The sequence below is a fragment of the Leptinotarsa decemlineata genome, unplaced genomic scaffold (genome assembly GCF_025532065.1).
Source record: "Leptinotarsa decemlineata unplaced genomic scaffold, Ldec_3_MD MMD2_tig00005521_RagTag_RagTag, whole genome shotgun sequence".
In the NCBI taxonomy this organism is placed as follows: Eukaryota; Metazoa; Arthropoda; class Insecta; order Coleoptera; family Chrysomelidae; genus Leptinotarsa; species Leptinotarsa decemlineata.
In genome coordinates, this window is record NW_027412631.1 from 144,358 (window position 1) to 158,682 (window position 14,325).

Below are 14,325 nucleotides of genomic sequence, written 5' to 3' on the forward strand. Positions count from 1 at the left end.
TTTTACAAACCTACCGTTAAAGTAGTGAAACAAACTTTGAACAAAAATTGGTCCAACATTGAAGAACATTGTGAATTAGACGAAATTACATTCATGAATATTTTAGATTTTATTTTTGATTCAACATATTTTATATTTGAAGACAAATTTTATAAAAAAATATTTGGCACGCCTATGGGTTCCACCATTTCACCAATTTTATCGAGTTTTGTTTTAGATGAGCTCATTGATGAAGGTATTTAAAAAGTATTCATCCGTACTCCATTCCTCAAACGTTTTGTAGATGATTTGATTTTGACAATACCTGCAGATGGAAAAGAAGAAATTTTGAACGTATTCAATTCATATGATGAAATAAACAACTCTATTCCTTTCCTCGATACGAAGTTATTGAGATCAGAACAAAATATTATCATCACTGAATGGTACAGAAAACCAACATCAATTAATAGATTTATTAATTACCATTCCTATCATCCAGATAAAATGAAAATCAATTTAATGAAATCACTAAAATACATAATCATTAAAATTACCCATCCCAATTTACGGAACAAAAGTTTGTCTAATTTCAATAAAATTCTGATCCAAAATTGTTATCCTAAATCTTTAGTAACCAGAATTTCATTTTGTGAAAGAACAAACTTTCAAAATGATGAAGAAGTTGAACACAACAACGTTATACCTTTATTCATATATAAATCGCTCCCATATATTCAAATTGACACCAAAATTAATTGATGTATTCCGAAATAATAACCTCAAAATATCCAAAACAAATGTCACTGCTATATCTAAATTGTACAGTAAACTAAAAGCTCCAATTTCAAATAAACAAAATTTAGTATAGAAAATTTATTGTATGAATTGTTCTCTAAGTAGTCGCATCACTTCCCAATGTTAATTCTTGTGCATTGACTGCAACCTCACAAATTGAACCGTTTTATAGTTAATCCAGTCAATAATTCTTCTGCTATATACAGGGTATATCTTGACAAGTTAACGCCATCTATATATAGACAACTGAGAGTGGGGCGATTCTAAAAATTGATAGACTGGGTGAAGAACTAATGAAGAATTCAACTGAAATAATATCGTTGAGGTGACGTTTCGGGTTCCACCGGAAGTGACGGCATCTTTGTTATTTTTAATGGCACACCCTGTATTTCATCTCATTTTTTAATTCTTCCCATGTTTTAGATTATAACTGATGTATCATACCCCATATCCAAAATGAACCGTTTTCGAGTTATTCCAGTTTCCTTTAGAAAAAGTGACAGATGCAGCCTCTCGAACATACGTCATTTTTTTTATGTAAATTATCATTTTTAAAAATATGCAGCTAGTGAATCGTGATAATTGAAGGTTGAACGGATCACAAATCATTTTCACGTCCACTGAATAATCCACAGGGTGCGCAAAAATTAGGGTCCAATAAGTGAATGTGAAAAATTAAAAATCTCAACTCAATCTCCATTTTTTTCCTCAAGGTTCAATTATATTATGAAAATAAGCCCTAGTTATGATACACTTTTCTATACCCGAAACTTATAATTTTGGAGATATTCCATCATATTTACAAACTTTCCCGAAATGTTGATATTTGTAGTAGACTGCTGTCCATCATTCAACACAATGTTTGGTGACAAATGAAATAAAGTTGTTCATTGTCAGATTCGTGCTCTCAGAATGTACAATATGGCTCGTGCTGATTATAATAATCACGATTTCTTTAACTTATTGGTGATTTATGGGGAATGCAATAAGGTCTTAACAAGAACATGTGATGCTTATGCTACAAAGTATCCAGAAAAACGGTGGTTGACAATGGAGATAATGCGATTACAGTACTTGGGTACTTCACTGCTTTTCCAGAAGCATCTTTGAAAGATGCGGCACGAGATTTGGGATTGAATAAAATGTCCATGCAGAGAACATAAATGGCATCCGTATTCTCATACTCAGTCCATGACCTGAAGCTATCCGATTATGAGAGAATTAACTTTGCGGAGTTCTTCATTATGAAAAATCAAGAAAACGACCAATTTTTGAGGAATATGATATGGAGCGACGAAGCGAACTTTACCAAAAATGGGATATTCAACAAGCGGAATTCTCACTACTGGGGCGTTACAAACCCGCATTCAGTTCGGGAACGTCAATTTCAAGACCGTTGGAATTTCAACGTTTACTGTAGTGTCCGACCGAAACTGGTTTTTAAGACCGAAACCGAAAACGAATTTCGGCGACGGTTTCAGTTTCGACCGAAACCGAAACTTCCTTACAAGGATTATGTTTTGAGGCAAAAATAAAGAAAACGTTATTATAATCAGTCAGTCTTTATTTTTTTATCTTTAAATCACAACGTTATGCAGTCTTCGACATTTTTACTTATTGATAATCAACATAACAAACCCTTATTTAAGAAAAAATATTAATTGTATCTTAAAAATACTTAAAGTAGGTAAGGTGTTTATTTGAGTAGGTGTAGATCCTTATTTTGAATATTATTGATGGTTTTTCAAAAATATTAAACATAAAATTACTTATTTAGGTTGTTACCTAATACCACAATAGGTACTTAATATTTATGTAATAAACAAAGTTAATCACAAAGTAAGGCAAGGCGCAAATTGAGACACGTATAGCACGTCTGAGGTGACACACCACAGCACGTGTTTTTGTATCCTGTTGAAACCATTGTATCAGCGCAAATTGACCAGTGACGTGACTAGACGTGTGACGTTGTGACCACCCACCCATGTGACGTTGTGGTTGAGACACAGTTTTTCGCATCCCACGTGCCACTTGTGTGAATCGCCGTTGTCTGTTTTATCCTTCGTTCAGATCATCGTCGTCGTTTTATCATCGCCGTTGTCTGTTTTGTCCTTCGTTCAGATCATCGTCGTCGTTTCATCATCGAAAGATGTCAGAAGAGAAGATAATAGAGGCGGTAAGAAAAAACCCGGAGCTTTACGACACAAAACATGCCAACTACATGAAAACAAAGTTGAAAACCCGGATTTGGCAGGATATTGCGACAGATCTAAATTTAGAAGGTAAGTTAAAATACATTCATTATAGTTTTAAATACTAGTACTTTTTATTTTTATTGTCACAAATGGTTTCTATTCGTACATAAAAATTACATTTTTATAGAAAATACATAACCTAAAGTGATAAGCACTATATTGTCAATACTTTCCAAGCATAACGGATTGATGTTGCCAAGGAAGTGCCCCACAATTGTTAAAATATTCCGTAAAACTATCCCTGACTCTAAATGCAGCTAATGAAGTTCTCGCCCTGTTTCCTTGAACATGTAACAGTTGAGTTTGTGGCAGCTGTTCGATATCATTTACATCTTCTACCAGGGCTGAGGGTCGTAAGTAGTTGTGCAAAACACAAGCGGCTTTTACTACATCTCTCACAGTGTCCACTTTACTTTCAAATGGTCTTCGGAATACGCGAAACCGCGAAGACAGTATACCGAAGGCACATTCCACTGTTTGCCGAGCTCGAGAAAGTCGTGCATTGAAAACTTGGTGTTGATAAATTCCAGTTACTTGCCTTCTTGGATATGGTCTCATTAGATTTTCCGATAAAGGAAAAGCCTCGTCTCCAACAAAAACATACGGCAGAGGCTCGGCAATCGTAGGTATTTGTTCAGGATTGGGAAGTAGTATAGTGTGTTTGATCATTTTCTTGCCCAATCCACTACTTGCAAATACATTTCCATCGCTAAATCTTCCCATCGCTCCAATATCTATTGTGATAAATTTATAATCCGCGTCCACTGTTGCCATTAAAATAATAGAGAATGTATGTTTATAGTTAAAGTATGATGATCCACTTTTGCCTGGTTTTTTAATAACAATATGTTTTCCGTCGACAGCACCGACGCAGTGTGGAAATTGCCATCTATCCTCAAACCGTAAAGCTATAGATTTCCATGTTTCTGTTTTGGGTTCGGCTAAATAGACTGGTTGCATATTATTCCATATAGCGGTAGCTACTTCTTGGACAATATTAGACACTGTTCGATCTCCCAACAGGTAGTTATAAGCAATACTTTTGTAGCTGTCTCCAGAAGCCAAATATCTGAAAGGAAACAAAATTATTAAAATTGATTATCGTACATTATATATGTATTATGTAATATTAACGTGAATTACCATAAAGAAAGAACATAAAAGAAAAAAGTTGTACCTACCCCCGAGGTGGGATTGAACTTACGTCTACTGGATTACTAGTCCAAAGCTCTAGCAACTAACCTACAAGAGCGACATTGGGAAAACCTTGTGTTGTAGTTAACAATTTTTTTTCTTTTATTTTCTTCCTTCATTTTTATTTGTCATAATATGGTATTTACAGTTTATTTATTCCTATGCTGTGCTTTAATTATCTTTTTTTTTTTCTTTCTTTGGCTTATGGTTTACCAGCACTTAATAAGTATTTGTTTCAGGTGAAGCAGCGAAAACGATGTGGCTCAAGTTGAGAAATTCTTATCGAGACGCACGACGGCGACAAATGAAATCTCTTGAAAGTGGTGCTGCTCCTGAAAACATTAAACCTTGGCGGTTTCAGAAGCAAATGACGTTTTTGGAAAGTTTTATGTCTGCTGGACCCCGTGAAGGAAACGTTAACGACAGCGATGACGATTCACAACATTCATCGGCACTACCCCTAAGCAATGAAATTTTGGACTCCGAAAATGTAGAAGGGGAGCATTGTTCCTCGAATCATGAACAATCCAACAATGCAGATGTTGAAGAAGACAAAGTTGAAGAATCCAGCACAAAAACGACGGGTACATTAGAGCAAACTTCAGTAGCCAACACCAAAAAACAAAAAATCAGAAAGCAGGACGATGTGCATTGTTTGCTGAAGAGGTCTCTGCAGAAGCGAGAGGAGAGATCTAAACAACGGGAGGAAGAAAGGAGAAAATTGGAATCTAGGGATAATCCTTCAGACGACCCTCTATACAATTTTTTCCTTTCAATGTACCAGCTAACAAAAAATTTGCCCCCCCAATACCAGCATGGGGTGAGGGGCCAACTTTTTCAGGCTGTGTCAAAAGCAGAAGAGGACGTTATGAACCTACAAAGTCGACCATCTTCATCGTTAACTTCGTATAATTACTCGGTTGCAAGCTCTCCCAGCACTCATGCTTGGTCTGATTCCCATCAGACACACTTCCAAATATCCCAACAACTACAAGATCGAGACCAGCAAGATCAGACACACATCCCATTACCCCAACAACCACATGGTGGAGACCTCCAAGATCAACCTGATATTTCCGCTTTGGCTAACTATGTACAGACATTTGATTCTCATAACAGATTGTAAAAAAAAATAAAATAAATAGCTTTAACCTGAATTTAGGAATATTTATTACTTACCTCAAGAAAACTGCAAGTTTTTCCTCTGTTGATATCGGCTTTTGAGCATTACATCCATTTGAGTCAATGTCTTGTTGAATCATCCCATGAACATCAAAAAACTGGTTGCGATTCATGCGGAAGTAATTGGTAAAATCAGCATCACTCATCATAGTAGTAATTTTAAACTGTCCACGCCTATTTCTCTCTGATAAAATGTACTTATTTGGTTGTTTTTTTTTTTAATAAGCATCAGCATCATCGGATTCTGATTCAGAATTCAAGTTTAACAATAATAAATGTTTGGTTCTTGCATCCGACATTTTCAAATATTGGATTGGTTGCGAGATCCCACAAACTGCACCTTAAAATATTTAGATCACCGCACAACCGATACGTGGGGTGTCTTGATTTCAACTGCGCCTCAATTTGCGGATCCCCACGCAGCACGTGTGGCACGCACGTGTCGTGTCCCTCGTGTCAGGCCACCTCACACGTGCTATACGTGTCTCAATTTGCGCCTTGCCTAAGTCTCGAGTCACAACACGATTAGGCTCGTAGACGAATTACGTTGGACCTCAAGCAGTTGTGGTTCGTTGAAGCCCCTCCGTGTTGTGAGAACAGTTTACTGACAGCTTGGTTGAATTACTCTTGAATATGAAATAACACCCACAAATAAAGAACAGTTCGATTCTTACTATGTGTTGTTTTATTTAATAGACAGCAGGTAACAACGTGTCGTAACTGAAGTGAAAACTGAACTAACTACAATACATAAGTCATATTATTTATATATGAGAATACTATGCGTAATAGTTGTCATCAAGAACATTCTAGAACAAAATATTTGTTATGTATGGACAACCCATGTTATAGATATAGCCAAGGCCAATTCCCGGAGTGCATTTACATTAAGTATCTCACGCTGGATACCAGGAATTCAATAGACGCTGCAATTCTACCCAAGCTTACCCGATATTATAAATATGAGTTTTTCTTTGTTTCAGTTAGTTATAATTGTACCTTTGGCTTTAACATTGCTAATAAAATATAATTGTAACTCAACTTTGAGTTTTTCGGAAAAGTTTTATTTTTAAAATCAATTTCGGAAGCTCCCAAACTTAATTGGCGCAGTCGTGGTAGGATAGTAGTGGCCCGTAGTGATCTAAAAATCGACACTAATCCATTGCTATATCCTCGAACCGGAAGATTTCGAACAAAATCGTCGAAGTTATTTCCAATTATTTTTAAGAACTGAACAAACATCGAACATTCAAGTGAAAAAATTTGAACATAGTGATAAGAAAACTCTGGATTATCAGTGCCAAGCGATTTATTGGATTATCAGTGCCAATCACTTTATTGGATTATCAGTGGACTATCAGTGACAATCAACCTGCTGAAATACCAGGAACACTCAATTAATTTCATTTCCAGTAGCAGTAGTTAAGTGGAAGCGATTCTGGGTCAGTCTCCCACTGACAATTTTTGGGTTACCACTTCAGGACCATTTGGACCAATGAGGATACTACAAAAATTATTGTAAGTGATTGCTCATTTATCCCAATTTAATCCTTAACAGTGATACCCCTTATATTCCCTTTATATGTCTGAAATTGATTATCTCACAAATTTGATTTCGAATATCAATCTTCATAACGAATTATCTGAAAACAATACCCAAGAACAAGCCGACGAAATGACCGCTTTTCAAACAAGTTATTTGGATGCCATCCCAAGATTTGAAGGTGAACCAGCAGAGCTAGCAGATTTTATTGAAGCATGTGACCTCATAGTGAACCAGTTTTCCAAAGAGAGGACCCAGCAGCCTTCATCAATAAGTTTTTGATAACCTGCATAAAAAACAAACTTACAGGGAGAGCAAAAACTATAACCGGAGCAAGGGAAATAACGTCTTGGGCAGACCTTCGCAACTTACTTCAACGAAATTTTGCCGATCAAAGAGACGAAAATTCACTGCTTCGAGACCTTATGCTTTTGAGACAAGGAAATAGCGAGTCACCACAACAATATGGTTCTCGATGTCAAGATATAAGAAGCCTTCTTCTTTCAAACCTTGCCTGCAACGAACCTGATGCACAAGTTCGAGTTGTCAAAACCAGCTTATATGATAGTCTCACATTGAAAGCTTTTCTCACAGGATTGAAGGAACCATTAGGATCAATCATTCGTTCAAGAGGCCCCCAAAATATTGAAACAGCTTTATCTCAAGTTTTAAGTGAAGAAAATATTTCATATGCGCGAAACAAAACCAATACTTTGATACAAGTACATAACCAAAGGAGAGATACTCACACATTACCGTTCACTAGCTCACAACAAAGAAATCCAGTAATTCGTCCAACTCCAGGATTTTCGCAAAACCGCCAGATTATTGGTCAGAGACCAATTGGACCCTTCATACCACAAAATCAAGTGACATTCCAAAGACCACCCTTCAGGCATCCACCTGCCTGGAATTCATCTACAATGCAGAGTAGCCAACAAAGTAGACCTACCCAGAGGAACGTTTTTCAACCAAATCCATTCCGTCAAGCATCCAGACCAACACCAATGGATACGTCATCAGGAAATTTTTCAAAAAACACACAGCCTAAACCTAAACCAACATTCGTGTCTGAAGAATTATATTTCTCAGAAGAGACAGACTATGCCAATGAAAATATGGATTATGGATACAATCAGTACCACTCACTCGATCAACAAGAAGAAGAAAACTATCAGTTGTACGAAAATTTCACAGAAACACAGGAACAACTAATTCCTGGACATGAACCGGAAGAATGCCAAAATTTTCGTATTACCCAACAGGACAAATCAATGACTTAGTTGAGATTAACGCTACATCTATTTCCAAACTACCGTACATTATTTTTCCTGAAACTAATTCAAAATTCATGATAGACACTGGTTCAACAAAAACTCTCATTAGTACAAATTCGGCTTACACATATTACCCACAGCATATTCAAGAGGATCATTTCCAGATACAATCAGCTCACAATATTTCCACGCACAACTATAGCATAACTATACCTCTATCAAAAATTTTCAAAAGACCCGATCTTTGCCAAAAGTTCTTCATTTTCGATTTCAATCCTAAATACGATGGACTCATTGGAATCGACTTGCTACGAAACATTGGAGCATCAATTAACTTAGACAGTAACGAGCTGCTAACAAAAGAAACAACCATTCCACTACATTTCGAAGGAGAAGAGAACCAAAGAAAACACAAAAAGTCGAAAACATCAATTTTTCATATGGAACTTCTTCCCCGAACTGAACACATTGTGGAGATACCAGTCAACAAACCACTAAAAGAAGGGATTTTAAGCTACAACAAATTTCAAGATTTGGAAATGCCAGCAGCATACGTTGCAGTTGATGACGGAAAAGCTTTAACAACAATAATAAACCCAACAAATGAGAAATTGATAATAGATCTATTTGAACCAATTAACATCGAGCCTATCGACATTTACGAAGTGACCAATTTTGAAGACTCAAATTTCACAGGAAATGAAGAATCTTATGAAGAACTACGAAATATAAATTTAAAAAATTTACGGCTAGATCACATGAATAAAGAAGAGAGAAGGGAAATTCGAAAACTTTGTTCCGAATTCAAAGATATTTTTCACTGTGAGCAGATCCCTCTAACGTTCAATAATAAAATAAAGCATACCATCAAGCTAACAGAAGACACTCCTATATTCACCAAATCATACAGATATCCTCAAGTTCACCAGCAGGAAGTTCGCAACCAAATAAAATCAATGCTACAGCAAGGAATCATACAGCCGTCTACATCACCTTGGAGTTCACCATTGTGGATCGTACCGAAAAAACCGGACGCGACAGGAAAGAAGAAGTGGAGGCTTGTAATTGACTATAGGAAACTCAATCAAAAGACAGTGGATGATAAATATCCACTACCTAATATCACCGATATCTTGGACAAGCTAGGCCGAAGTCAATATTTTACCACTTTGGATCTCGCTTCAGGGTTCCACCAAGTTCAGATGGATCAACGAGATATCGAAAAAACAGCCTTCAGCACGGAGAATGGTCACTACAAGTACAAGAGGATGCCATTTGGGCTCAAAAATGCTCCAGCGACGTTTCAACGCGTCATGGATAACATCCTTAGAGGTATACAGAACGAGAAATGTCTTGTGTATCTAGACGACATCATAATTTTCTCCACATCCTTGCAGGAACATCTGGAACACCTCAGAGAAGTTTTTGAACGACTGAGGACATCCAACTTCAAAATCCAGTTGGACAAAAGTGAATTTCTGCGAAAAGAAGTAGCTTACCTCGGACATATAATAACTCCAGATGGAGTGAAACCAAATCCAGACAAAGTTAGTGCCATTCAAAAATTTCCGATACCAAAAAATCAGAAGGAAATTAAAGCATTCCTTGGACTACTAGGGTATTACAGAAGATTCATAAAGGACTTTGCCAAGCTGACCAAACCCTTGACCAAATGCTTAAAGAAGAATGCCAAAGTCGTGCATTCAGCCGACTTTATAGAAAGTTTTGAAAATTCCAAGAAAATTCTTATTAATGACCCTATACTGAAATATCCAGACTTTAGTAAGCCCTTCATTTTGACCACCGATGCGAGCAATTTCGCACTAGGAGCTATACTATCCCAAGGACAAATCGGAGAGGACAAGCCTATCGCCTATGCGTCAAGAACCTTGAACGACACAGAACAAAAGTACTCGACAACAGAAAAAGAACTCTTGGCGATCGTTTGGGCGACGAAGTATTTTCGCCCGTACCTCTACGGAAGGAAGTTCACTATCTATACGGATCACCGACCACTACAGTGGCTCTTTTCGTTGAAAGAGCCCAACTCAAAATTAGTAAGATGGAGACTTCGCCTCGAGGAATATGACTACAAAGTCGTATACAAAAAGGGAAAACACAACACCAATGCTGACGCTCTCTCAAGGATACAAATTAATCCAATGGAAATTGATGCTAGATCCACCCAAGTCGAGAACGACCCCGAATTAGACCAACTCCTAGATGATCTCATACGGATGGAAGAAGATAGTCGAAACCGATTGATCACCCAGAACCTATGGACACGGGAATACGACAAGAAGAAATTTTTCGTGCACCTGATTCCCCACCGATTATTCCGGAACCAATGATTGTTGAAAATACGATACCACCCGAACCATCACCAATGCCCGATATTTCGGAAACTACTCTAAATTCCAGACAAGAAGCAGAACCACCAGATAGTATATCAATTATACCAGATGCAATCGACAAGAAGGAGAAACAGTTTATAATAACTACTGTTTTTAATAATCCCCTTCCACCAAAAGTAATAAAACGAGGTAAACAAACCATAGTCCATGCTCAAGTTTCCCAAGGTAACAATGAAGAGGAAATCAAAGCTTTACTCATTCAATTCTGCGAACCAAGAAAGAAATACTTCTGCTACTTTGACAAGGAAGAAATGTATCGAGATTTTTGTAAAACTTTTTGTACCACCTTCAATAAAGACCATCCAATTTTGGTGAGGTGTGAGACCAGAACAATAGTTGTAGAAATACCTTCGGAACAAGAAGAACTCATAAAGAACTATCACGAAGGAAAAACCAATCATCGAGGCATCAACGAAACTTATAAAGCAATCAACAGAAAATACTTCTGGCCTAACATGAAGCAAACAATAGAAAACTTCATCAACTCTTGTCTAGTTTGCAAAAAGAACAAATATGAAAGACACAGGCCCGTCATTCCCTTGAAAATAACGGAAACAGCAACTAAACCATTTGAAAAACTGAATGCGGACCTATTCACAATAGAAGGTCAAACATTTTTCACTGTAGTGGATGAATTTTCCAAATTAGGTCAGGCATACCCAGTGAAAAGTAAAAATGCGATAGAAATTTCGGATAAACTTATTCATTTTTTTCAACATTTCGGAACGCCAGAATCCATAACTTTCGACTCAGGAACCGAATTCGAAAATGAAACAGTTTCATCCCTCTTGAAACTTCATAAAATCAACATTCATTTTATTACACCCCAGCACCCTCAATCAAATGGATTGATTGAAAGACTACATGGCACCTTAACTGAACATTATCGTATTGTGAAACAACAATCATCTGATACCCCATCAAGACTCATGTCATACGCCATCATAGGATACAACAACTCAATCCATTCTGCGACAGGATACACACCCTTGGAACTGGTTTATGGACACACAGCTTCCAGAAATCCATACGACATATTTTATGAGCGTCAATATTACCAACAATATGTCGAAGACCATCGCAAGAAAATATCATTAACATACGAAAAGGTTAAGGAAAAACTTCAAAATGATAAAATACGTATTATTTCAAGCCGAAATAAGAACCAAAAGGATCAAAACATTTTCAAAGTAGGAGATCAAGTATTTGAAAGAAACCCAGAAAGCGAAAGGAACAAATCGAAAGCCCGGTACTTAGGACCTTTTACTATCGACCAAATCAATTCAGATAACACCTGCATTATAATGAATAGTAACAACCAAAAACGCAGAGTACATTTTGATAACTTAAGACACCCTATTGTTCCAGAACAATCTGCTGGACCCTTGGGACAGTTGAACCCTCAACAATAACCACAACAAAAATAAACGAAAATCCGGGACTACTGCCTCAAAAACTTGGCACAGCCCAAAATATCATAGATTATTGGACCTTCATCAGAGTATTTGACCTGCAGGACCTGATTCAAGAATTTCAATTAATAAAGGATATTACCAGTCATATAAACTCCGGTTTTCCAAAGCATGGTCCTAATTCTAGCAAGGATATGAAAAACTACCTTCACATAATGGATCAGCAACTACATGAAATCGAAGATAAATTGACGCAATTGTTCCCCACACTAATATTGACTCGGATAAAACGAGGACTAATCAATGTTCTCGGTAGTTTCGTAAAAGTGATAACCGGTAATTTAGATGCGGAAGATGGACAACGCTATGAAGATGCGATTCAAAAAATCCAAGGTCAACAAAATAAACAAAAAATGTTACTAGATGAACAGATTTCTTTAACCACAAAAGCAATCGAAAAATTCAATTCCACAATACATACATTAGCGAGAAATCAACTAACAATCCAACTGAAACTTGAACAACTAGAAGGCGCAATCCGGAAACAAATAACATCGTATGCTGAAACATATGAACGAATGAATATGAATGCAGTATTCACACAATTGATAGCTACCACTAACATGATCCTGAGGATACTGGAAGATCTAGAAACTGCCACTACCTTTGCCAAAATAGCGGTTCTACACCCATCCATTATAGAAGCCGATGATTTTCTCGAAGAATTGCAAAATATCTCCCACCATTTAAATGAAGCTGTTCTTCCGTATATTCCAAACAGAGAAAACATAATCATTTTCGAAAAAATAACAACTATCAAAGCATACCAGAAAGAAACAAAACTAGTATTCATTTTGGAAGTTCCAGTCGCCGAACCGAACGACTATACCTATTATCACCTGTACTCTCTTCCTATTGAAACCAAACCAAATCTATACCAAATTATCGTCCCAGAAAACAAATTCCTTTTTCTCAATGAGCACCACTATATATTTTCTAACGAACCATGTCAAGAAGCCATTCCAGGTGAAGCTTTGTGTACCTTACCAGAGGCAAACCCAGCGGACGCACAATCTCCATGCGAAGTGCATCTTATCCGATTCACGCAAACATACGAAAATTGTCATCCAGAGCCCATAAAACTACGTGACAAAAAAATTCAAAAAATAAATTCCAACCAGTGGATCGCAATATTTCCAAATGAAACAACGGCCTCGTCAGAGTGTAACAACGAAGAAGAAACGTCATCTCTCAAAGGGACCTATGTGATCGAAATTCCAGAAACCTGTAAACTAAAAGTAGACACCACCATTCTACAAACCCACAAAAACCCTAATATTGAAACAAAAGTTTTAAAAGTACCTCATCTGGATATCAAACCCGAAGAGAACCTGTTGAAAAACATTGAAGAAACACCTCCATTTCGACTCGAATCACTGAATCTTGACGACTTGAAGAGTATCCAAAATCAAATGGACCATGTACGGGACAAACTTCAAGAGGAAGAACCCATCGTTTCGTCAGGTATTAGTTTGTGGACAATATTCCTGTACATCGTTATGATCTGTCTCGCAACATACCTGATCTCAGTTCACCTAATGAAGAAACTTGGACCACCTAGAAGAACCAGACAGGATCCCGATACAGAAAATCGGTGCATACCGATTGAAGATCTTAGGATTAGAAATCAGGTTTGATAAATCAACCCTAATTTCTAAACAACGAGGGGAGGTGTTATGTATGGACAACCCATGTTATAGATATAGCCAAGGCCAATTCCCGGAGTGCATTTACATTAAGTATCTCACGCTGGATACCAGGAATTCAATAGACGCTGCAATTCTACCCAAGCTTACCCGATATTATAAATATGAGTTTTTCTTTGTTTCAGTTAGTTATAATTGTACCTTTGGCTTTAACATTGCTAATAAAATATAATTGTAACTCAACTTTGAGTTTTTCGGAAAAGTTTTATTTTTAAAAATCAATTTCGGAAGCTCCCAAACTTAATTTATTAGTGAGCAATGATGAATAACATGATGACTTATATCTGAGCACATTCATATAGATAAAGTTCGGTTCAAAAGCATAGTCATCAAATAAACAAAGATAACGTTCGGAATAAAAGATAACATTCGGAATAAAAGATAACGTTCGGAATAAAAGAGGTGTCAGCATTTTCCGGGTTTTATCTCTGTGGATAGTCCAGGGAAAGTTGGCATCATAGTCCAGGGAATATTGGCATCATAGTCCAGGGAAAGTGGGCAAAAA

General features: G+C 36.9%; 2 protein-coding genes across 2 annotated transcripts; both read left to right on the plus strand.

The window, feature by feature from the left end:
• The first annotated feature begins 1,662 nt into the window (after positions 1-1,662).
• LOC141484366 (uncharacterized) lies at positions 1,663-5,383 on the plus strand. The gene is made up of 2 exons (XM_074179416.1): positions 1,663-3,059; positions 4,466-5,383. The coding sequence occupies exons 1-2, from the start codon at positions 2,927-2,929 to the stop codon at positions 5,350-5,352; spliced, it is 1,020 nt and encodes a 339-aa protein (XP_074035517.1). The 5' UTR covers positions 1,663-2,926; the 3' UTR covers positions 5,353-5,383.
• An 846-nt stretch (positions 5,384-6,229) lies between these two features.
• On the plus strand, positions 6,230-14,060 carry LOC141484365 (uncharacterized). Its single transcript, XM_074179415.1, has 2 exons — positions 6,230-6,926; positions 12,011-14,060. Exons 1-2 carry the CDS (start codon positions 6,904-6,906, stop codon positions 13,749-13,751), a joined length of 1,764 nt encoding a protein of 587 aa, XP_074035516.1. The 5' UTR covers positions 6,230-6,903; the 3' UTR covers positions 13,752-14,060.
• The last annotated feature ends 265 nt before the right edge of the window (positions 14,061-14,325 follow it).